At 40.7% G+C, this 24,364-nt stretch overlaps 1 protein-coding gene across 4 annotated transcripts in view; it reads right to left on the minus strand.

Moving 5' to 3' along the window:
* The window catches only part of LOC124721965 (carnitine O-palmitoyltransferase 2, mitochondrial), a 150,614-nt gene that overhangs the window by 48,983 nt on the left and 77,267 nt on the right, over nt 1-24,364 (minus strand). For all 4 annotated transcript variants that reach the window (XM_047247129.1, XM_047247130.1, XM_047247131.1 and 1 more), the window contains exons 7-9: nt 20,508-20,778; nt 17,261-17,457; nt 4,480-4,649 (exon numbers count right to left, since the gene is read on the minus strand). In XM_047247129.1, coding sequence (XP_047103085.1) covers nt 4,480-4,649; nt 17,261-17,457; nt 20,508-20,778 — 638 coding nt within the window. The remainder of the gene's footprint in view (nt 1-4,479; nt 4,650-17,260; nt 17,458-20,507; nt 20,779-24,364) is intronic.

Raw genomic sequence — 24,364 nt, forward strand, 5'->3', positions numbered from 1 at the left:
CTGGAGATCCCCAAAGGGGATGGTGGGCATTGAAGTCTCCAGTTAACAAAAATGGTGCAGGTAGCTGAGCAATAATTTGCATCTTGTCTGCCCTGGTAACGGCAGACGACGATGGAGTGTAAACGGTACAAATGGAAAATGTAAAAGTAGGGAGAGTAATTCGGACGGCAACTGCCTGCAGGCCGGTGTGCAATGTGATGAGGTCGTAGTAAATATCATCCCGGACCAACAACATAACCCCTCCATGAGCCGGAATACCTACCACAGGGGGTAGGTCAAAACGCACAGAGGTGTAGTGTGCCAAGGCAATTGATCGCATGGGCGTAGCTTCGTTTCCTGGAGGGCTGCGACGAGCGGACGGTGCAAGCGGAGCAGCAACTTCAAGTCCTCTCGGTTGGAGCGAATGCTGTGAATATTCCAGTGAATAAGTGCCATCGTGAGAAGAAATGGAAGATGAAAGAACAGGTCACCTCGAAGGCCGCTGAGGGCCTGGCTTCGAGCGAGCACTGCCGCCGCTATCAGTAGGTCGACAGTCATCGTCCATTGGTTCTATAGGTTCATCGGCCATCTCGTTAAGATGGCCGGGAGGAGGAGCTTCCTCCGCCGGTGGATGGCCAGGTGTTCAGCTACCAGCGGTGCGACCAGGCAAAACGGATGACGGCCTGGGGCGGCAACCGCTGCGTGGCGCAGGAGAAGAAATGTGCCGTGGCGGAGAAGGAGAACTATGCTTCCTATGAGCCTTCTTGGAAGGTCGTTTAGTGGAAGTACTGGTCGACGGCTGGTAGTTCGAGGTATGTAGGAAGTCCGCACGGGACAGTTCCTTCTTGAAGGCCCGTGCACCTGACTTCCGGGTCTTCGTCTTGGCAGAAGCTGATGAAGGTGCTTGTGTCTGAGGGGCGATGGGAGGAAGAGGAGATGTCGACCGCGCAATCTTAGCACTGGCCGAACGGACAACCATGGTGCTGAAGGTCAGATCGCATGTCTGCGTCGCCACCTCCCTGGTAGTCCAAGGAGAGGCGAGGACAGTACTGTATTTTCCCGCTGGGAGCAGCGTGGGCTTCCTACTAGCAAATAGCTTGCGAGCAGCCGAGGTGGACACTTTCTCTTTGACCCGAATTTCTTGGATACAGCGTTCTTCCTTGTAGATGGGACAGTTGCGGGAGGACGCTGCATGGTCACCCTGACAGTTCACACAACGAGGAGACGGAGGTGGACAGTCACCCTCATGGGCATCCCTGCCACAATTGACACATTTAGCCACATTGGAACAAGACTGGCGAGTGTGATTAAAACGCTGACACTGGTAGCAGCGCGTAAGTGTCGGGACATAGGGGTGAACAGAAATAACCTCGTAGCCCGCTTTGATACGCGACGGCAGCTGAACACTATCAAGGTCAAGAAAAGTGTCCGGGTCGGTACAAGGTCATTGTTGACCTTTTTCATGACCCTATGGACAGCCATCACGCCCTGCTCAGCGAGGAAAGACTGAATCTCCTCGTCAGTCAATCCGTCGAGTGATCGAGTATATACCACACCACGAGACGAATTCAAAGTGCGGTGAGCCTCCACCCGGACAGGGAACGTGTACAGGAGTGTGGCCCGAAGCAGCTTTTGTGCCTGAAAGGCGCTCTCAGTTTCTAGTAACAAGGTACCATTACGCAACCTGGTACACGACTTGACAGATCCGGCTATGGCGTCTACGCCCTTCTGGATAACGAAAGGGTTGACAGAGGAAAAATCCTTGCCGTCCTCAGATTGAGAAACTACGAGGAACTGTGGGGCAGGTGGTAGTACTTTTGTCACCAGTGGCTGGTCAAGTTTCCGTTTATGGGCAGAAGTCGAGAGAGAAGAAGAAGAGAAATCCATCGCGGAGGAATCCCCCATGATTGCCAGCGTCTCCGATGGCGCGCTCCTTCCTTGTGGGGACCCTCTCAGAGGGCACTTCCGCCTTAGGTGAATGTTTACACCTCAGGTCACACCTCCCGAGAAACAGACGGAGGGACCAATCGGCATGGTCGGAAAGTACCAGCTCAGGCAATCACCCCTCCCTGGGCCTGGCCTTTACCAGGGGGTACGTGCATGCCTTACTTGTCTACCCAGGGCGGGGAATTACGCATTACCCCGTCACCTGTTAATCGCCTCTTACGACAGGCAGGAATACCTCGGGCCTATTCTAATCCCCGGACCCGCATGGAGGGGGGGGGGGGGGGGGGGGAGAGAGAGAGAGAGAGAGAGAGAGAGAGAGAGAGAGAGAGAGAGAGAGAGAGAGAGAGAGAGAGAGAAGAAATAATTTTGTCATAAAATTGAACCCACACCACTCAGTGTTCTAACTTGTGACCTTACATACTATGTTATGATGCTGTTGGAGTAAATAATTCAATTCCACTCATCCCAGCACTGTGTCCTTCCTGCCGTAATAGCAACACCGCCAACTTGCTTGGCCTTAACATTTTGTCAGCTTTTTTTGTCACTACTTTCTTCTTTTCAGCATCAGAAAATTTAATTTTGTTAAAAGGAAGCATCCACTGTCCAGGTAATAACATGCTCTATTTTAATCAGAGCAGGGCTGTACTGCTGCTACTGAGTATATGGTTCACTTGGAAGAGTAATACACACTTGCTAAAGTTCCCAAGTATTCACTTAAAAAGGGAAAGCACATGCTTCACATTATGATGAGATTGAGTTTCACAACTTTTGTACTTCATGTATTTTTCTCTCACTGTGAGTCAATCACTCATGATGATACTATCTGAAGAGGAGGAGGAGGAAGAATTTCAAGTCTGAAAACTGTGCCATTTGTCACAAGTGGTCTTATTATTTAGCAGTACTCCTTTTTAGGCCAACAAACTTTGTCCAATACTTATCCAGTCTCTGAAGTGAGATCCCGAAAAGCCCAAAAATGCTATTTTATGACTGTCATAACCTCTTTGTTGGACACAATTTGTGTTATTGCCCCAAATTCCTTTACATTTAGGAACAAGAGACAGTTAGCAAGCTGCCAATCCTGGTGAGCAGTGTACATCTTTCCTCAACCAGCATTTCAAATTCCCCAGTTTTCCTATCACAAAGGCATATGTACACAGGAGCTTTGTCATCTTGAAGCAGGGTTTCTTATTCCCCCTCCTCATTTATATTAGCAGTAAAATTGTCCTGAAGATATGCGCAGTACTCACCAGTTACTGTTACACCCTTTGCAAAGTACTAAATAATTTGAATCACTTTTGCATCCAACAAAATACTGGCCATAATCTTTCTACCACGTGAAAGCAATGTTTCTGGCATGAAGTGCATAGGAACCATTATTGCTGCCACATGCGTAACTCTGTGCAATAAATTTCGCACCCTGTACACCCCCAAATCACCAACTAATTTAACTGTTGTGTACTTCTAACTAGACTGTATATTTACGATAAGCATTTTTTTCTGTCCTTCCTGTTGTGGCTATGTAATGGCCAGCGGCGAATATTCCCAGAGAAATCCTAATTTTAAGATGCTGAATGAATTGATTTAATCCTTACTGCTTCACCATAAAAACTGACTCTTACAAATATCAAATAGGTGGTGATGCAAAACTAAGAGAAAATACAATCAATCAATAACTCTAAAGGCATTTATAATAGTGCAATGCAGTTTTCACATAAAGGCACGAAAGTCATAGGATTTGTGTTTCTGTAATGAAAGGATTTTATTGAAATGCTCACACCGTTTTCACCAGAAGCTAATACTGTAGCTGTTCCTGTGTTTCTGTCCAGCATTATTTACATATTTCTTCATCTTCTTCTTTTTCTTGTGCCTTTGTCCCACGCTGGTGCATGATTAAGAACGGATTTGCCATGGTTAATTTAAGGGGTGGCCAGATATATTTCCTTTTGCCACCCAATTACACCCTTCACTTCCCCCCTTAATGGAGTATGTGTACTTGGAAATGAGTGACAGTTTTCTAAATGTTTGCAAATCATGTAACTGAGGTGAGTCTTGGGTACCACTGCATTCACCTAGTGGGATGAGGCACACTGCCTAAAAACCACTTCCAGGCTGGCCGGCACACCAACCCTGGTCTTTCATCAGCCAGACAGTTTCGATCCGGGGGTAACACATGTCCCCATAACAGTAGGGGCGCTAACATGTATGGCTATCTGGGTGGGTTATTTACACATTTGTTATAAGAAAGGAAAATAATGTAGACTGGATGTTAAACATCCTGTCACACAACAAGATACAGTTTTCACGTAATGGAGTTATATCTGAACATGACTATCAACTAGACTGCATCACTATTCAATCACAACTCAATCATTAATTTTTTTAATTATTAAAGCAAAACACTGATTTTTCCAGACATTTTGAGGAAAATTAAATCACACTACTGATTATATGTGTGAATTACTGCATTTTCACTTCTTTAGTTATAGCTAGTTCACTTAGTACACTGTACCAAATCAATAATACTCCCAAAATCATGCTTATAATAAATCTTACCTGGAATCCAAGTTGCATTATTGAATCTGGGCTTACACGATGAGCTTTACAAATCTTCTTCCCAAATCCAGGAAATTCAAGAATATTAAAATTTAAAGATTTGTAGAACTTTTCATATGTCTCTGCTGCTGACTGTATGTCATGTTTTGCTTTGTCATCAAGTTTGAAATCTGGTTACAGAAAACAGAACATAATTAATTTTTTCATTCTCAAAAGAAAAACACATTGTTAGCTGAAACAAAACAGATTACTTCAAAACTACATTCAATTTTGAATACATGCATTAACCACATAGACTAATTTGCATGCTTCAGTTTTTAAAACTGATACCTCAAATAATTCAACAAACCAGGACTACTCCAAATTTACTATTGATTACAACCACTCATTTTTATGTACTGTATTTATAACAGACAGACTGTATTGTGGTTTATATTGCATGTGAGGTCCAGCTTTTTAATTAATCATTCTTTCAAGATGGCTCAGAATTTCCCATCAGTTTTGGATGGGCATGTTCCTGCTGAAACACGATATTGTCTGAGTGAGGGGCAACAGCTCAGGCACTAAAAACCTTATGATATAATGGTCACTGTAATTTGCATATAGTATCTGACGGTGCTTCAAACTCTCATATTTGGCACTTGACAACGTAGGCTGCCACATTGTATCTCACAGGTAGCATCTAACACATATATAATTATTACTGCAGGACAAACCGAAGTGGGACTCTACTGAAAACACTACAGTTGAGCACTCTACAGAGGCTCTGTCCACAGTCTGATTGTCATCTGATGTTTTTACAGTTTCCAAACAAGAGAATTCGATCTGGTGATGTACTTGCCCCTAGTTCAATCCTTGGCAGATTATAGTAGGCCTTCAGCATGGGCAGCTCCCCTCACATGTAATAGTGCTCCAGAAGTGAATGCAGTGGACATGGATTCACACTCTGTAAAGACAGTGCAGACATGATGACAGTCTTTCCATGCTGGTTTCACAGACTCATCACTGTTGTAGCCGCATGTACAACACAAGACAATATGCTATAGTTTAAAAACAACTCATTTTCCAGACTAATTATTCTACCCTGTTCTGACTTGCTCACATGCCAATAGGGTACCATCTGTCTGACAATGTGTAACTGCATTTTCTTTCACAGTAAAGTAACATGTGACTTTTTTAAGGCCAGAAAGAAGGAGGCATCAGCAGCCTGCAGGAGACCTATGTCACTGCACTGACTCCAGTCCACATCCAAGGGATTCCCATGATAATGGGCATTTGGCCTGTTCTCATTCGTCTTGTTGGAGATGGGTGTAATTCCATAACAGGTATCAACCTAACCCATGTTGGTTAGCATTGCAGCTGTGTTAGGAATGACAGTGTCGATATGTATCAAAGTTGCATTACATATAGAACAAGATGCTGAAGTTTGTACTTTATCAGTTGCACTACAACAGCACATCAGCATGTCACATATGCAGGCATACTTCTACGCCTACATCTACGTATATATTCTGCACTCTGCAAGCCGTGGTATGTTGCAGGGTAGAAGGTACCTTGTATTATTACTGTTAATTTCCTTTCCAGTTCCCCTTATAAATAGAGTTAGGAAAAAATGAGTGTCTATATACCTTCGAACAAATCCTCATTTATATCTTATTTTTGGGGTCCTTATTCAAAATGTTCATTGGTGGCAGTAAAATTGTTCTGCAGTCAACTTCAAATGCCAGTTCTCTAAATTTTCTCAAAAAAGTTTCACAAAAAGAATGCTGTCTTCCCTACAGGGATTTGCATTTGAGTTCATGAAGTATCTCCGTAATACTCATATGTCGATCAAACCTACTGGTAACAAATTTAGCAGCCCACCTCTGAACTGCTTCAATGTCTTCCTTTAATCTGATCTGGTTGGGATCCCAAACACTTGAGCAATACACAGTAATTGGCCACATGAGTGTTTTACATGTGGTGTCCTTGCAAAATGAAAAAGACTTTCCTTAAATTCTCTCAGTAAATTGATATTACTCATTCACTTTCCCTTCTAGTGCCTGTTCCATTTCATATCACTTCACAATGTTATGCCTAAATATTTATTCAATATGACTGTGCCAAGCAGTATGCTACTAATGCTGTATTTGAACATTATGGGACAGTTTTTCCTACACATCTGCATTAACTTACATTTTTCTACGGTTTGAGCAAGCAGCCATTCATCACACCAACTAGAAATTTTGTTCAAGTCATCTTGTATTCTCCTACACTCACTCAATGATGACACCTCCCCGTACATCACGAGCGAACAGCCACAAATTATTGCTCACTCTGTCTGTCAGATCATTTATGTATGAATGATATGAGGAAAATAAGGTCACAAGATTTTTTACACAAACAGAAATGCATATATTTCAATGAAACAGTAGCATAAATATTACAGCACTGTTGCACATAATCACCATTTCCTTCAATGCATTTTGTCAACCAGGCAATTAGTTTTTTAACACCTGCATTGTAGATGTGTCCCACCAACTCCTTAAGAATCCTGGCAGCGGTCATAGCCTTGGCATTCAGATAGCATATCACAGCGCATACTTTGCACTTAGTGGGAGATGGAATGAGAGTGCTCACTTTTTATTGTCATCAAAACATGGGTCAAGATGCTACTGATGACTGTTGCCCCTCTCATATTTCATTGTGCGCACCATACATAACAGTGGTACAAACCGTGAAAAACTCAATTCCCAGGTAGATCTACAGGCCTTGTAACCTCACATTCCCGATATCCCTTGTATATAGAGAATAAGAGCAACTATCACACTTGCCTGGGGCAATCCTGATGATTCCCTTGCATCTGATGGACACTTGGTGTTGAGGACAACATACTGGGTTATTTAAGAACTGTTCAAGCCATGCACATACCTATGAACCTAAACGATACACTTGGGTCTTCATTAACAATCAAACAGTATCAAATGCTTTCTGGAAATCTAGGAATATGGAAACTGCCTGTTGCCCTTCATCTATGGTCTGCAAGTTATTGTGCAAGAAAATGACAAGCTGATTTTTTAATGAGTGATGCTTTCTAAATCTATGCTGATTTGTGGACAGAGGCCTTTCCACCTTAAGAAAATTTATCATACTCAGATTGAGAATACATTCAAGAATTCTGCAGCGAATTGATGTTACAGATACTAGTCAGTAATTTTGTGGCTATATTCTTTTACTCTTCTTATAGACAGGAGTCACCTGCACTTTCCTCCAGTCACTTAGGACTCTGTGCTGGGTGAGAGGTTTGAAACAAATGTATGCCAAGTAAGGGGATGATGCTAAATAGTACTCTTTGTAAAACCAAACTCTGATTCCATCCAGACCTGGCAAATCTTTCACTTGCTTCTCTATATCAGGTATGTCTATTACTATGTCCTCCATACGGAAGCCTAGATGACAGTCAAATGGCAACAAGTCTGTAGGAGTCTCCTGTGTGAATGATTTCCAAAATGCAAGATTTAAAATGTCTGGTTTCCTGTTTCTGTCTTCTACTGCCACATCACACTGGTCAAAGAGTGACTAGATAGAAGCCTTTGACCAGCTTAGAGATTTTATACAGGACCAGAATTTTCTTGGATTCTTGTTAAAATCTTTTGCTAAGGTTCACTTGCACTGCAGGCACTTTCTGTTGCAAAGAGCATAGATCTAAAAATGTCGAGTGCTGGGCACTCAGATTGAAATGATATTGAATACCAGGTGAGCAGGAAAGCTGTAGTTTTTGTTATTAACTCTCAATTTCACTTACAAACATACAGAAGATAGTCAAAAATCAAAAAGAAAGAACTAAAACTATTATATCAATTGATGACAAAACAGTAGTACCTATTAATAAAGAGAGAAAGTCACAAACAGTTCTAGTAGAGCATTTGTATACATTGGGCAGTGATCTGTATCAAAGTTACTCCAATGTCAAAGCTACTCCAATGCTCTTTATTTCTAAGTGTGTGTGTGTGTGTGTGTGTGTGTGTGTGTGTGTGTGTGTGTGTGTCATGGATCTTTTAGTGGAATGTAAGAGAAGCATACCACTGAAGAATAACTTGGGCATCCCAGCCTCTGTTGTCTCATTTAAGAACAGATTCGGCAAATTGCGGATAGTTAACTGTCGCCGAGAAATGCAGATCCTTCCAAGACGCATGTGCGTAGCAAACGCTGAGCTGTTAATTGAAGAACAGTTGAGCATCCTAGAAACCTCCCATGCCAAGTCTGTGGGCGAAATTAGCGCTACCACTACAAGACAAGATCTTCTAGCTCGACTATCACCAGATCTCACTAAGGAACAACAGAAGAAGCTACTTGACATTCTTCAAGCGTTCTCTGAATGCTTCAATCCACAGGTGAAGGGCAAATTAGACAAATCGTCGGTGATGCACCGGAAGAGCACCATCAACCAATAAGCCAGAGAGCATACAGGGTGTCAACAACAGAACTACAAATAATACGCAACGAGGTAGAGAAAATGATGAAGAACGACATCATTCAGCCTTCGCAGAGCCCACTGTCATCACGAGTGGTCCTCGTCAGGAAGACAGATGGCAGTTGGCACTTTTGTGTTGATTACAGGAAGCTTAATAAGATAACTAAAAAGGACGTTTACCCCCTTCCACGAATTGATGATACACTAGATTGTCTGAATGGGGCAAAGTTTTTCTCAACCATGGACATGTACTTGGGATACTGGCAATTCGAAGTAGATTAGGCTGATCGTGAGAAAACTGCATTCATCATCCCTGAGGGCTTGTATGAGTTTAAGGTAATGACGTTTGGTTTGTGTAATGCACCAGCAACTTTTGAACGGATGATGGATAATCTTCTATGTCATCTGAAGTGGACGATGTGTCTTTGTTATTTAGATGACATTATAGTGTTCTCAGAAACATATGATGAACATATAAAAACACTGAGGGCCGTTCTTAAGTGTCTCCAACAAGGCAGACTGACCTACACACAGATGCCAATGGGTATGGGCTCGGTGCTGTTCTGGTGCAAATTTCGGATGGAAAAGAGAAGGTTATAGCCTATGCTTCTAGGACACTTACAAAAACCAAGAGAAACTACTCAAATACAGAAATAGAATAGCTTGCTGTGATCTGGGCCATGTGCAAATTTCGACAATATCTCTATGGAAGGCCATTCACAGTTGTTACAGACCATCATTCACTTTGTTGGCTGACAGGTCTTAAGGATCCAACATTATGACTTGCCAGGTGGGCACTACGTCTTCAAGAGTATTACATTACCATAGTGTACAAAAGTGGAAGAAAACACCAAGATGCTGACTGTCTCTCAGCAAACCCTGTGCAAGACCATCAACACTTTGATGAAGATAGTGACTGTCTCGCTGCACTCCAGGATCTCTCTGCTGAGCAGAAGGACGCCAAGATATCTCAAATTATGCTTGCCTTAAATCGGTCAGAGGATGTGAAACGAGAATTTAAGGTAATTAATGGATTACTTTGCAAGAAAAACTCCAATCCGTTTGGAAAGAGGTGGCTACCAGTTATTCTTAAACACATGAGCTTAGATGTTATCCAGAAATTCCATGACACACCTGAAGCCAGACATTTAGGACTTATTAAAACATACAATAGAATGCGCAAGCGATTTTTCTGGCCAGGTTTATTTAGGAGTGTGTCACTATGTGTTGCACTGTCAAGAGTGCCAGAGGAGAACGGCAGTTCCCCAGAAACCACCTGGCCGACTCATACCAATTCCACCAGCCGAAACGCCTTTCCAGCATGTTGGGATTGACCTCCTCGGAAGATTTCCAACGTCTGCTAGTGGCAATAGATGGATTATTGTTTGCACTGATTATCTGACACGCTATTCCATTACAAAAGCCGTGAAAACAGCCGAAGCATCCGAGGTAGCCAAATTCATCATGGAAGACATTGTATTAGACCACGGTGCCATAAGATTGTTAATTACGGATCAAGGGAAAATTTTTCAATTGAATCTTGTGACAGAGATAAACCGTCGGTGTAACATCATTCATCACATGACGACTGCCTACCATCCGCAAACTAACAGGCTTACTGAACGCCTTAATAAGACGTAGGCCGACATGCTATCAATGTTCATCAATGTTGAACAGAGCAACTGGGATGAGGCGCTTTTGTGTCGTTTGCCTACAACACCACCAAACAAGACACCACAGGATTTATGCCATTTTTCCTGTTGCATAGGCGTGAGGCGACTACGACGATGGACACTGTGTTTACGTTACATCCTGATGACGTGGATGATGACTACATCGGCCAGCTATTAATCAGAGCTGAGCAAGCTCGGCAGTTAGCTCGACTCCGCATGCTACAGGCTCAAGAAAACAATCGCCGAAGGTATGACGCAAGCCACCGCCCTGTTGTCTACCAGCCTGGTGACCTCGTCTGGATCTTCACTCCTGTTCAGAAGGTTGGTCTCTCTGAGAAGTTCCTCAGGCACTACTTTGGACCTTATAAGGTTGTAAGACAGTTGTTTGACGTTACTTATGAAGTTGAAGATTTTGACCCCGACACAAGAGGAAAGATCATATATACAGTCCACGTCCTTTGAATGAAACCCTACATAGATCCTGCAACCCAGGGTAAATTCGAAGCTCGAGCGACAGGCAACAAGTGGAAAAGTGACTAAGAGTGCAGCGGCAAAAGAATTGCTAAGAATATCACCGTCAGGGCGAGCATCAGTCATCGGGAGTCGGAGTATGCAGGACCGATGACTCGTTTACAGACTAGGACGACGTAACACTGAGACGCTGTTCTCTTAAGGAGGGAGCAGTGTCGCAGAAGAATTAATTTCTATATTTGGTTTGGCTACAGTCTAGAAGTATCCACAGATGTCAAGAATCATTGTACTGGAATGTACTGTAGTTGAATATATAATGTATGTGTTCTAGCTGGAGGTAGTTCACTCCGCACTCTTGTATGAGCAAGTGCTGAATAAACCACCTTCTACGTGACAAGATAAATAATTATTAACATGTATACTTATCAAATAATCCTTTTAAGTATTACAACATACAAAACGTACTGTGCGTAACTGGGTACAGGTAGTAAGTATCTAGATTCAGTCCGCCAACATGTGAGCAAGTTTTCCTCTCTGTTCTATACTATGTTCCAATATACATTTTTCCAAATGGAGGAGCACTGTGCTCAATCTTGTTTCTTTAATTTCTGAGTTAAGTGAATAGCATTTTGACATAAATATTGATGATGCACTGTGAATGTGCCATGAGTTCCATAAAGTGGGAGAGTAAGTGATATGCTGCTGTAAACTGAGAACTGGTCACTCGGCCTATACATAAGACTGCAAGATGGCCGGAGCAGGAGCAGAGTACTACAAACTATCTGCATGATATGAAATGAGCTCCGATATGTTTATCATGATATTTTGTGAAAATATAGTGGAAAGTTTTGGTAAAATGTAAATAATGTAGGAGTAAAGGAGACCACTCACTAAACAGCACAAGCATGGAGTCGTCGACACACACACACACACACACACACACACACACACACACACATATGGGAGAAAGAAAACTTGCTCACACCACCACCACCACCACCACCATCCTTTTGCATTAGGACTGCACAATGGAGAGCTGACAGGTGCATGTACTTGATATGTGATGCTTGGGTGCCAGAACCGGTGGGGTGCAGCCCATGATGTAAGTAACATGGACTGGGAGGGGGTGACAGGACAGAGGAAGGGGAAACTGTTGGGTGGCTGGTGTGGGGACAGTGAGTTCATGAAGATCATGGCTAGGAGGATTACTGGAGTGAAAGATGTATTGCAAAGACAACTTCCAACTCCATAGTTCAGAGAAGCTGGTGATGGCAGGAAGGATCCATATAGTGAAGCAGCCATCGAAACCAAAGCATGTTGTGCTCAGCTGCATGTTATGCCACTGGTTAGTCAACTTTGTTCTTGGTCAGTCTTGAGGTGGCCATTCATTCTGGTGGACAGCTGATTGGTTGTCATATCAACACAAAAACCTGTACAGTGTTTACAGCAGAGCTGGTCTATGACATGGCTGCTTACACAGTGGACCTGACTCTGATGGGATAGGATAAGTGTGTAACAGGGCTGGAGTAGGATGTGCTGGGTGGGTAGATCGGACAGGTTTTGCTTCTGGGTCTTCCACAGGGATATTAGCCCTGTGACATGGGGTCAGGAGTGGGACTAGCGTATGGATGGATTAGGATGTTGTGTAGGCCAGGTGGGCAATGGAATACCACTTTGAGCAGGATCTTTGGTAGGATGTCCCTCATTTCTGGGCATCACGACAGATAATCAAGGCCCTGGTGAAGGATATGATGCAGTTCTTCCGGTCCACGGTGATGTTGGGTGAAGAAGGGATGCTCCTCAGTAGCTGATTCAGGTTGGTGGTGCAAGGATAAGGAGTATGTGAGGATATGGCATGAGAAATGTGTTTGAGGACTAGGCTTGTGAGGTAGTGCCTATATGTGAAGACCTTCGTGAGACTTTCAGCATACTGCGCAAGGAAGTCCTCATCACTGCACATCCACTGTCTATGGGTGGCCAGTCTCTATGGGAGCAATTTTTTGGTGTGGAAGGGATGACAGCTGACAAAATGCAGGTACTGTTGTGGTTATCACATTTAATATGGACAGAGGTGTTGATGGAGCCATCAGAGAGGTGGTGGTCGATGTTCAGGAATGTGGCACGTTGGCTCGAGGAGGACCAGTTGAAATGGATGGGAGAGATAGTGTTACGAGGTTGTGGAGGAATGAGGACAGAGTGTTTGACCCTGAGACCAGATCATGAATGTATCATTGATGAGCTTGAAGCAGAAAATGGGTTTGGGAGGCTTTCCTTTAGATGGTTCATAAAAAGTTTGGCATAAATAAGGGGTGCCATGTAGGTGCCCGTGGTTATGACACAGGATTTGTTTATGTACCTTTCCCTCAACAGAGTAGTAGTTGCGTTTCAGTCCAAGGGTAACCCAAGAGCCTGTTTTCCTTTCTAACTAAAATTACCAACTGGATCTATAGACAAAGCCAGCAGAGTACATGTGTATTTTCTTTGACTCTCCCAATACTTTCTCATAATAAACTCATCACCTATGTTTAGAGTCAGCAATTCTACACCTACAGACTTTCTTATGGGTGGCTTTGGATATAACGACAAGTCAATAGTTCACTAGGGCTATTAATATGCACTAATTCAACTCTCATTTTGTCCACAACTGATTTTACAAATTTCAGTTTATTTTTTTCAGCAGAATTTTTGGATGAATGATAATGTATCACTGAATACTTCACAAAATAAAATAACTTATTGAAACAAAGTAACAGAACAATAAAACATGGAAATAAATATAATTTCAGCATTAGACTAGTAATAGCAACTGAAAACCCACTGCCATCCACCAAACACACAGAGAGGTTGCAACTTTCATGATTTTCCACATTACACTTTGTATGAGGATTACACCTCAATGTTTCTGTACGTTCTTAAGACAATTTAATAAATGATCATTTCATAACATAAGAAAAAATAATAAATGACACAGTATATGACTTGTGTACAATGCATAACTCCGTGTAGGGAGTTACAAGCTCAAACTCCTGAGCACGATTCTGTACAGGCCACTGGATATGTTGTTGAGAACATGTTGCTGCTTCAAGTCCTCCTCTCCATACCATGCCATACTGAAAGCATACATTTACTATACAGCCCCTAAGCAGCATTTTTAACAGCATCACACACAAGTGTATGTGCTGTATTGCCAATCAGGATAATCACATTCTCTACTGATATTATTTCTTCTCCATGAAAATGGGACTCATTTCTATATTTCAAAAATGATTTAAATACATAAGTAAGTTTTCTGTTTGGAATTCTTTTATCCATTTAGTTGGAACCATGACATGTCTTCTATACAGTGTCTATATCTCATTTCTGTTTGACACTTTAAGCAATATTTATTTTTCAGTCATTTTCATCATTTGTTACAGGAAAAAAAGTGTTTGCCCATGTAACAGATTTTTGTGGCCTATATTAACATTAGCAGTGCATCATTCCAGTACCTCGTACTAATACTGTTAATTATAAAATTGCCAATTTTTGTATGATTCCGAGGTTGAACTGCACTTAGTTTGTACCTAGTTTTGATCGCTTCTATGACAAAAGTAACAAATAGTGTCAATGTATAGGAACATAGTGGAGGCTCTACTCCGAGTTAAAAGGAAAAATCCCACTTACAATGAACATGGTTTATCTTAACCAAGAAATAAACATACCAGAATTTGGCATCATAATTAAGTATTTGAAGTAATATGAACAAAAAATTACAGGAAAAACAGAATGAGACAAGACTGCACAGGAAGTAAAACATTATTAATATATTTCCATTAGGAACAATCACCTTTTACAAGGGCACACTAGCATAAAAACGAAGAGCATTACCTACTTCAGCAAAAAATTGTTCTACACAAAGAGACCTAACAATAAAATTCAAATACAAATTGAACAAAATAGTTGTGAAAGCAACAGTAACAGACTGTTTTGGTGAGGACACATACATGAACATTAACTGAAGTAACAAGCTGAGTTTTTTTAGTAATAGAACTACTACTTCAATCTGAATCTGGTATGGTACTTTGTAGATCTCTCAGCTTTTCTCTAATCTCTTCCCTCTTTTTCTCCATTTTTTGAGGACTTCTCAGCTGTCATTTTCTCTCCTCCTGTTCCACCATACCCACCGTGTGCATCTTGGAAGCCGTGTATTAATTGCTTGATACAACACCCCATGCGTCCTTGGCCACATCATGAAAAGGTACAAAGGACTATGACAGAGGCTTCAGTCAAATTTTTGACCAGAATGGAGGAGCGGTCAGAACTGGCATTGCCATGGAAGATAATGCAAGCAATCATGATGAATCTCTTCAAATTTTCACATCCATTCTTGTTCCCAATGCCACAATCCAGCATTGATGAATGAAATCACGATTCCCACTAAATGATTTGAGGATTCCTCTACTGATATGATTTCTAAAAGATTTTGGAATTCACAGCTTTATGATCACCACAGTGATTTAAGGCAGTAAGATGTGTCGATGCTATGCCTGACCGTTTCCTTGCAAGGTCAACATTCTGGATCTAATTATATGGTGCCCTACATAAAAGAATACATCACAGTTGATTTATCCAAAATTTGGTATACTATAATCTTCATAAACAAAAGGCACTAACTTCATAATGCCAAGTTATATTTCTCCGATATGTCACACTGACCCAGTGCTTTTTTTGGTGGCATACCCATTGTCCACTTTCTGAGATCACTACAGAGTTATGTTGCACTCAGATCTATATCGAAGATATCTGCTTCTATAAAACTTGTGGTCTGATAAATTTTCTCATTAATTCTCTGACCACAGAACGGAGGGGAGTATAGAGGAAAAGAGTTAAGGGGACATCTCACAAATTTAGTCAGAAACATCTCAACTTGAGCAGCCACAGTCTCAAGAAAGGCAAGATGAGCTCTCAGCATCTTGTCCCTCATGCACTACTTGGTAGCTTTGACTCTTAGGAATTCAAATAGTGACCTTAGGTTTTGCTTTTACCTCCTCCTGTTCGTGATTTACCCTTTCTACTTCTTTCACAGACCCACTGTTAATATTTTCTGAGCTCTGACTGCTGCCATGTTATTTTCCACTCACCAAACGATACAAAACTTCTGCAGGATAATAGACGTGCCTGTAATATTGCTGAAATCAGTCAGTGGGAGGGAAAATTTTTGAACAGATCATATAAAGCTCTTAGAAACTGAACAAGGTTCCAACCACTGCTAATACTAATAGTTTTAAAGGTACCATGCACTGTACATATGCCACACAACCTAAAAGTCCAAAAGTATGGGATCCCCTTGTTTACCCTCGAATTTAAGCATGCTTTTCAGTTCCCTTTGGAATGCCATACAAACTTTAGGGCAGTCTGTGGATACCTGAACAGTTTGCCCTTTCAAATTTTATCTCTTTCAGCTAGAGCTATTGCAGTGCTTTTTGTGTTCTAATGACACTAATTTAGGTCTGCCTCTAAAATTCTATAATCAATCTTATTCATACACACGAACAATTAGATTGATAGCTGCTGGCATGCTACAATAGAAATTTTTTGGTACATATAAACAGAGAATGAAATGGGTGCAAAATTATCATGCCCTAGCATACCTGGTTCAAAATAAATGGATTCAAATAGGCCGCGAACTCCCCTAAAATGACACCTTTGTCATCACACCATGTTAGTAAACAAAGCAGTACTTACATCTGTATAGCTGTTAATGTAATACCCTTCACTGCTCATTCCTGTTCACACCATGTCATGAAGCTACAAAACCACAGGACAACAATAACCCAGGGAAGCATAGCCAGGATGCAGCAAAAGACATGCAAGCCACTCCATTTCAAACAACAAAAAATCTCAGTACAACTCAGCTGGCATGGCTTGGCAAGCTGCTGACAGGCCGGGCTGGGCTGGCTCATCAGTTAGTTGTACTGAGTGAGGGGAAGGGTGGGGGATAACAAGGCACTAGTAGCGGCTGGTCACACAACTCCGAGCTGATGGTGAATGGTGAGCACAGCACTGCATCGAGCCAAGCTGAAGACAAGCAAATGTCTCTTCCCCAAAGCAAACTGGGTATCATGCCTTTTCCATGGTTTTCAGGCAAAATGCAAAAATTCTGCATTTTTCCTGAACACTGGACACCACAAAATACAATATGTACCTAACATTTTCACCATTTTCTCTGGTTCACAGTTGGACACTGTAGTATCAGGATGAATCCTCGGTTTTGTACTACTGTCCTTGAATACATCAGTTAAGTAACGAAGCACAGCAACACCGTCTCCCCAAGAGTGTTCAAAGTTTATTGCTGCTACTCCATCTTTGGAAAAAAGAAGGGAGAATGATTTGTCAAACCATCTGAAATAAATAAAACAATTTGGTGGATCAACACATTTTACAGATATCAGACAAGAAAAACAGAATTTTTACTAAGTAATCAGTAATCAATACATTTATCCTTACTCACATGATTAGTTCAAAGCGTAAAGTTAGTAAGAACAGCCCAAAATATTTTAGTAAAAGCAAACATTCAGCTGTGGATAGTAGCACTAACACAAAGACGTAACTGTTGTTCTGGTGCCACCAGACAGTACCATGGACATCGAGTAACAGGCGAAACATTAGTATCAACTGCTGTGGCCCAATTACTCAGATGGCATTGATCCTCAATCCTGTGCTTGGATGGGATCATGCCAGACTCCAACATAAAACACACATTTTACTCAATGATCCTACAGCCATCAAAATATATTCGCTGAGTTGTGAATTCTTTCAGAATCAACTGTACTGGGTAAAGCTATACTAACCATTGATGACATGAAAACTTGTGTCAGACCAGGACTTAAACCCAGATTTCTCACTTCTCGCGAGAGGTCTCCTTACCACTTCGGCTCGGCAAGCACGTTCCCTAGACTGACCCAAACTTCCACATGTCACACTGTCTACATCCTTATGTCATAGTCTAATCTGTTCATCCCTTAGTACTTGTTACTTTACTTGTATTCCCACACCAGGATGAATTAAACTATTATGAATTGAGGATATTGTTTTCATTATCATCGTATGCCCTGCCTGAAGTTTGTAATACATATTTTACTTGACAATCCCATAGCCATAAATATATTTTTCAAAATATATTCATTGAACTGTGGATTATTTTAGCATCAGCTGTACTGGATAATTCAGTAAATATATTTCAATGGCTGCAGGATCGTCATGTAAAATATGTATTACAAGCCTCAGGCAGGGCATACATTGACAATAACAACAATAGCCTTGCTTCCTCATAGTTTTATTCTTCCTGGTGCAGGAATACAAGTAAAGTTGTGAAAACTAAGGCATGAATAGATTAGACTATGCTGTAAGGATATAGACAGCGTGACACTGGAAGGTTTGGTCAGTCTGGGGAGTGTGTTTGGATAGTGTAAGTGGTAATGTGAGCCCTCACAATAAGCGGTAAATCTGGGTCTGAGGCCTGATCTGCCACAAATTTTCACACGTCACCGATGAGTAGTATATAGCTTTACCCAATAAAGCTGGTGCTAAGTGAATTCGCAATTCAGTGAATATATTTTGAAAATTCCTACATACTAGTGCGCATAGGGCTGGTCAAAATCTCTTCCCTGTGTGATAAGATGCGAGAAAAATGTTATTGCACTGGCTACGGTGCTATTCTGGTGGACACTGATACAGCTTAGACTGGGCTTCCCTTGGGAATACGAGCATAAGATACCTATGATTGTTGCTAGGTAATATGCTGTATATTTATGTTTGTCTCTGCGAGTAGATCACCCTTTTACAAAAGTTGAGATGACTTGGGATCTGTGATGCATACAAATCAGACTTCAAACAATTTTGGAATTAGGCTACAACGTGGGTTTTTCAACTCCGAAGGAACTACAACAACTACTAATGCAAACAGCACAGGCTTATCAGGAGCCAACTACAGCAATATTACAGGCAGTGCACGTGTTAGCAAATATAGCAGGAATGACTCCCACTCCATCCATGTTCATGGCCATTCTTCCATTTACTGAAAAACATGAATAGTGAGAAACTCACTGCCAACAACTGCATTTATATTTTGGCTTATCAAATTTCCAACTTGGAAGGACAAAAGGCTAAGTTCTTGTCACTAAACTCTAAACTTTACCATCTAATACAAAAATTACAATCATTAACATACCTGGTGAAACTCGAGTTGTGTGGTATGTTTCCTCTTTTTCAACGAAGGAATACTTTTGGAATAAGGATAGCACTCAATGAAAGGCAGAAGCCTTGAGACATTGACAAGCACACATATTTACACAGCTCCAATTGCATGAAATGTTCCAGGTGGGCTAGGTTGGGATGGGTGTTGCATCTGGTGGGGTGGGTATAGGGAGAGAGGTGTTGAGGGATGAGAGGCTAAAAGTCTGGTGGGAGGCAGCCAGTCTGCCAGCAAGTAATGATGGAAGAAGCAGTGACAGGAGCATGGGCTCAGCATGTAATGCACGGTTGTCAGAGTCCATGGGGAATGGTGCACGCTGAAGGTGATTTTGGGACATGAATTTGTGAGGGGATCACAGGACGGAGGAAGGGAAAACCATTATTTGGAGTGTGTGGTGACAAAGAGCTACTGGAGATTGAGGTCAGGACAATTAGGGGAGTATAGGAAGTGTTGTAAGGACAATTCTCATCTGTGTAGTTCAGAAAAGCAGGTGGTGGAGGGAAGAATCCCGATGGCCTGGGTTGTGAAGCACACGTTGAGATGGAGCTTGTTATGTTCAGCTCTATGTTGTGCCACTGGCTGGTCAACTTTGTTCTTGGCAATGGTTTGGTGGTGGCCATTCATTCTCGTGGACATCTGGTTGGAGATCATACTGACATAAAAAGCTGACAGTATTTGCAGCAGAGTTTGCATTTGATGTCAGTGCTTTCACAGGTGGCCCAGCCTCTGATAGGGCAGGAAATCTGATGTGTCCTTTTGAAAGGGAATGTTATGTTACCTGCATTAATAAATGTAGGTAAACCCTGTAAAACCTACATCTGGATGGTTGGTGGGAGACTGAACCCTGACCATTCCAAATCCTTGAATCAGTGTCCAATGCCTTGGGCACTGCATCACCAGGTTCATTTGCCTCCCTCTCCCGTTTCCTCTTTACACAAGGTCCAGGATGACTACATTGCCTAATCCTCAAATAACCAATTACCTAGCATCTTTCCTCATTTTCAGAGTGGAGAGAGACCTAAGTCCTGAGAGTTATACTTTTGTGTGTGTTTTTTGTTTATTAGACTTTACAATTTGGTAATAAGAGGTGTCTGTAGATTCATTTTGGGCATTCTTTTCTTTAGATAAAAAATATTGGTCTGAAGTGTCACATATAATGAAAATATATATGTCTAACAGCTATATAAATAATTCTCACCTGTTCCTACCATCACCATGTAGAAGACACTGCATCATGTATTTTTTGTCATCAGCAACACTAACATCATCCAACACCAAATTAAAAATACTGGAATCTATTAATTTTAAGACATCTGCATTCCCTATAGCTTCCAGATGTTTTCTTGCTTTGGCCCAAACATCTCTGTTTTCTGTTGTGAGAATCCCAACAGGATATGAAGAAGCTGGAGCCTGATGCTCAGCTATATATTTTACACACGTAAATATATCTGATGGGTTTAGTATGTTCCCTATTAAGAAAATAGAAAAAAATAACATAAACAATTTATAACAAATATTTTATTACAGCTGACTACTGTAACATATAAAATATGTTATTTCAACTGTCAATTAGTATAAACTGTTCATGAAAAGAATAATAAGTTATGTGATCACCTCTGTCATTTATCTACATTTGATTTGCTTCTTTTTTGACAAACTGCCTATATTTCCTTACTGAGGAATCATATCTGACTTAGAGCATTGATCATCTGGACTTAAGTTTCACAGTCGTTTTATTAACAAACAAGCTCTTAATTTTGAATAAATTAGAAGAATTCAGGCACTACGAAAATATCATTATCTTGATTTCACTCAAAACTCTTCCATCCGTTATAAATAAAAACCAATGTGCAAAAACATCTTCAGAAAATTTGTCAATTACTTGCAGCTTTTCTCTAGTTAAAATAACCACTCTTCTTCATTCCATTTCTGTGATGAATATTCTGCAGTACCTACAATTAAAAGCAACGGCCACCAAATAACACACATTTTCAAATAAATATTCCTGGAGAATATTTACAGGTGTCCACAAGTAAAAAAATTACACGTACATCAAGAATTGAGTAAAAAACAAAGAAATGCATGCAAAATTCTAGTTATATGGTTACCACAATGATGCTGGATAAAATTGCCACAAGCAAACCAGGAGTCAAATTCTACATGATGGACAACTGGTTATTTAAGAACACGATAGTAAAGAAGTCACCAGTATTATAGTTTGTAGCGGTTTCTGTACAACATTATTTTTTAGCTGAGAGTATATTACAACTTTGATTTTTTTACACTTTGGTGTTATTATTATACCGTATTTACTCAAATCTAAGCCTCACTTGAATCAAAGCCGCACCTGAAAAATGAAACTAAATCAAGGGGGGAGGGGGGGGGGGGGGGGAATTTCCCGAATCTAAGCCGCTCCTGAAATTTGAGACTCAAAATTCAAGGTGAGAGAAAAGTTTTAGACCGCCACTCCAGTCCATTGTAACATGAAACACAATTGAGGTCGAATGGATGAAGATACAGCTACCGTAGTTTGGTTCGAGTCATAAGCTTAACAGTTAAGCTTTACCAAGTAGCCATTGCTATGTGTCAGGCGCTCTGTCCATATTTATAAGAGTACCCTTCCTTTTTCACATGCTTCGTCTGGTTTGAATTGATTGCTTATTTTGCTTTGATCTGATAAGTGCCGTTCTCTTTGTTATAGGTGTTTACGTCTTTCTAAGCTAACGTAGATTTGCCTTTCCTTAATCTTATCTTAGAAGAAAGATTAAGCAAAGGCAAACCTACATTTCTAGCATTTGTAGACTTAGAGAAAGCTTTTGACAATGTTGACTGGAATACTCTCTTTCAAATTCTAAAGGTGGCAGGGGTAAAATACAGGGAGCGAAAGGCCATTTACAATTTGTACAGAAACCAGATGGCAGTTATAAGAGTCGAGGGACATGAAAGGGAAGCAGCGATTGGGAAAGGAGTGAGACAGGGTTGTAGCCTCTCCCCGATGTTATTCAATCTGTATATTGAGCAAGCAGTAAAGGAAACAAAAGAAAAATTCAGAGTAGGTATTAAAATCCATGGAGAAGAAATAAAAACTTTGAGGTTCGCCAATGACATTGTAATTCAGTCCGAGACAGCAAAGGACTTGGAAGAGCAGTTGAATGGAATGGACAGTGTCTTGAAAGGAGGATATAAGATGAACATCAACAAAAGCAAAACGAGGATAATGGAATGTAGTCGAATTAAGTCGGGTGATGCTGAGTGAATTAGATTAGGAAATGAGACACTTAAAGTAGTAAAGGAGTTTTGCTATTTGGGGAGCAAAATAACTGATGATGGTCGAAGTAGAGAGGATATAAAATGTAGGCTGGCAATGGCAAGGGAAGCGTTTCTGAAGAGAAATTTGTTAACATCGAGTATAGATTTAAGTGTCAGGAAGTCATTTCTGAAAGTATTTGTATGGAAGTGAAACATGGACGATAAATAGTCTGGACAAGAAGAGAATAGAAGCTTTCGAAATGTGGTGCTACAGAAGAATGCTGAAGATTAGATGGATAGATCACATAACTAATGAGGAGGTATTGAATAGAATTGGGGAGAAGAGGAGTTTGTGGCACAACTTGACAAGAAGGGACCGGTTGGTAGGACATGTTCTGAGGCATCAAGGGATCACAAATTTAGCATTGGCTTGCTTTTGTGCGCACTACTGCGGCTCACAATTTAAAAAAAGAGGAATTGTCTCATAAGCAAAACAATGGCAAGAGACAGCTATTTGTTGTTACTTACACTGCTGCTTTCTTTGATCATGATCAACAAGAACCAAATAATAGACTGCGTATGATGGAAGATGCTCTGAACGAGAGTTAAGCAAAACTTTTTCTCAGTTTGAAAATCTTTGCAAACGCCTCTTTAGTACATTACATTCTGCACAGAAATTAGTCATCTTAGATTTAAAAATCTAGTCAGTTGCCGTGCTTCATTTCTGACTGTATCACTATTCATCATAAGAATAATACGAATATAAACATGACATGATATGTATATTCTTCCGCGTTTGCTGTTGTCTCACTCTAGTTTCGTAGTTTATTAGGCAGACAGGATTTAAATGAGATAGCAGCAAACATGAAAGAATACATGGTATAATGTTTACATTCTTCTACCTTTTCTTTTAATTTATTTACTGATGCAGAGGTTTTGGCGCCAGTATTTATCTTTGTGCCTGCAAAGCATGCCTGTGTAGCGCTACATATATTCAACAGTAGAAGTTAGTTGTAGCAGCACTTACCAACATTTTTCAGAACTTCCGCTTACTTTGCACTCGATTCTAAGCTGCAGGTGGTTTTTTTTATTACAAAAACCATATAAAAAGTGTGGCTTAGATTCGAGTAAATACGGTAAACAAACAGAAATTTAAGCAGTGCAGTAGCAATTAAATTAAGATATACAGTCCTATAAAACTACACCACACACAAATTATGAAAAATCATAAAAATTACAAAAGTCAAATGTAAACACAATATAGCTCAGAGGGACAATACTGAAACTCAGTATTTCAATAAATGAGACATGGACAGACTTAATACAATTAATTGGTAGCATGGTGTTATAGATTTTGTGCTACTTGTACTGATTAATATAAACCACTCTTTAAGCTTAACAAAAATAATAGCATTTTGTGCAACTGGAACTGCTGTATACAAATGGAACAAAACTTTGCTCACTCTGATGCCATTGTGCAACGCCTTGCATATGAACAGCCCAAAAATTTCTGACAAAATTTCAGCCCACGCATATTTTTGGCAGAAAATTGAGGTCAAAAAAGGCAGTTTGGCAACACTGTAATCAAGTATCTTCATTCAGTGCTCTGAATGTGTGCTGCCCAGTTAGTGCACTGTACAGAGTTTTGTATTAGAAGACTCTAGTTCAAGATTTTAGGCTTCTTAATCATTATTCTTCAACTACATAAGGCCTTATAAAAACTACATGCACTTACTTAAACAGACACAGAAATGAGAGTAAAATCATTTTGTTGACATAATACATGTAAGGTTAACAGAGCACAGG

The sequence above is a fragment of the Schistocerca piceifrons genome, chromosome X (assembly GCF_021461385.2).
Source record: "Schistocerca piceifrons isolate TAMUIC-IGC-003096 chromosome X, iqSchPice1.1, whole genome shotgun sequence".
In the NCBI taxonomy this organism is placed as follows: domain Eukaryota; kingdom Metazoa; phylum Arthropoda; class Insecta; order Orthoptera; family Acrididae; genus Schistocerca; species Schistocerca piceifrons.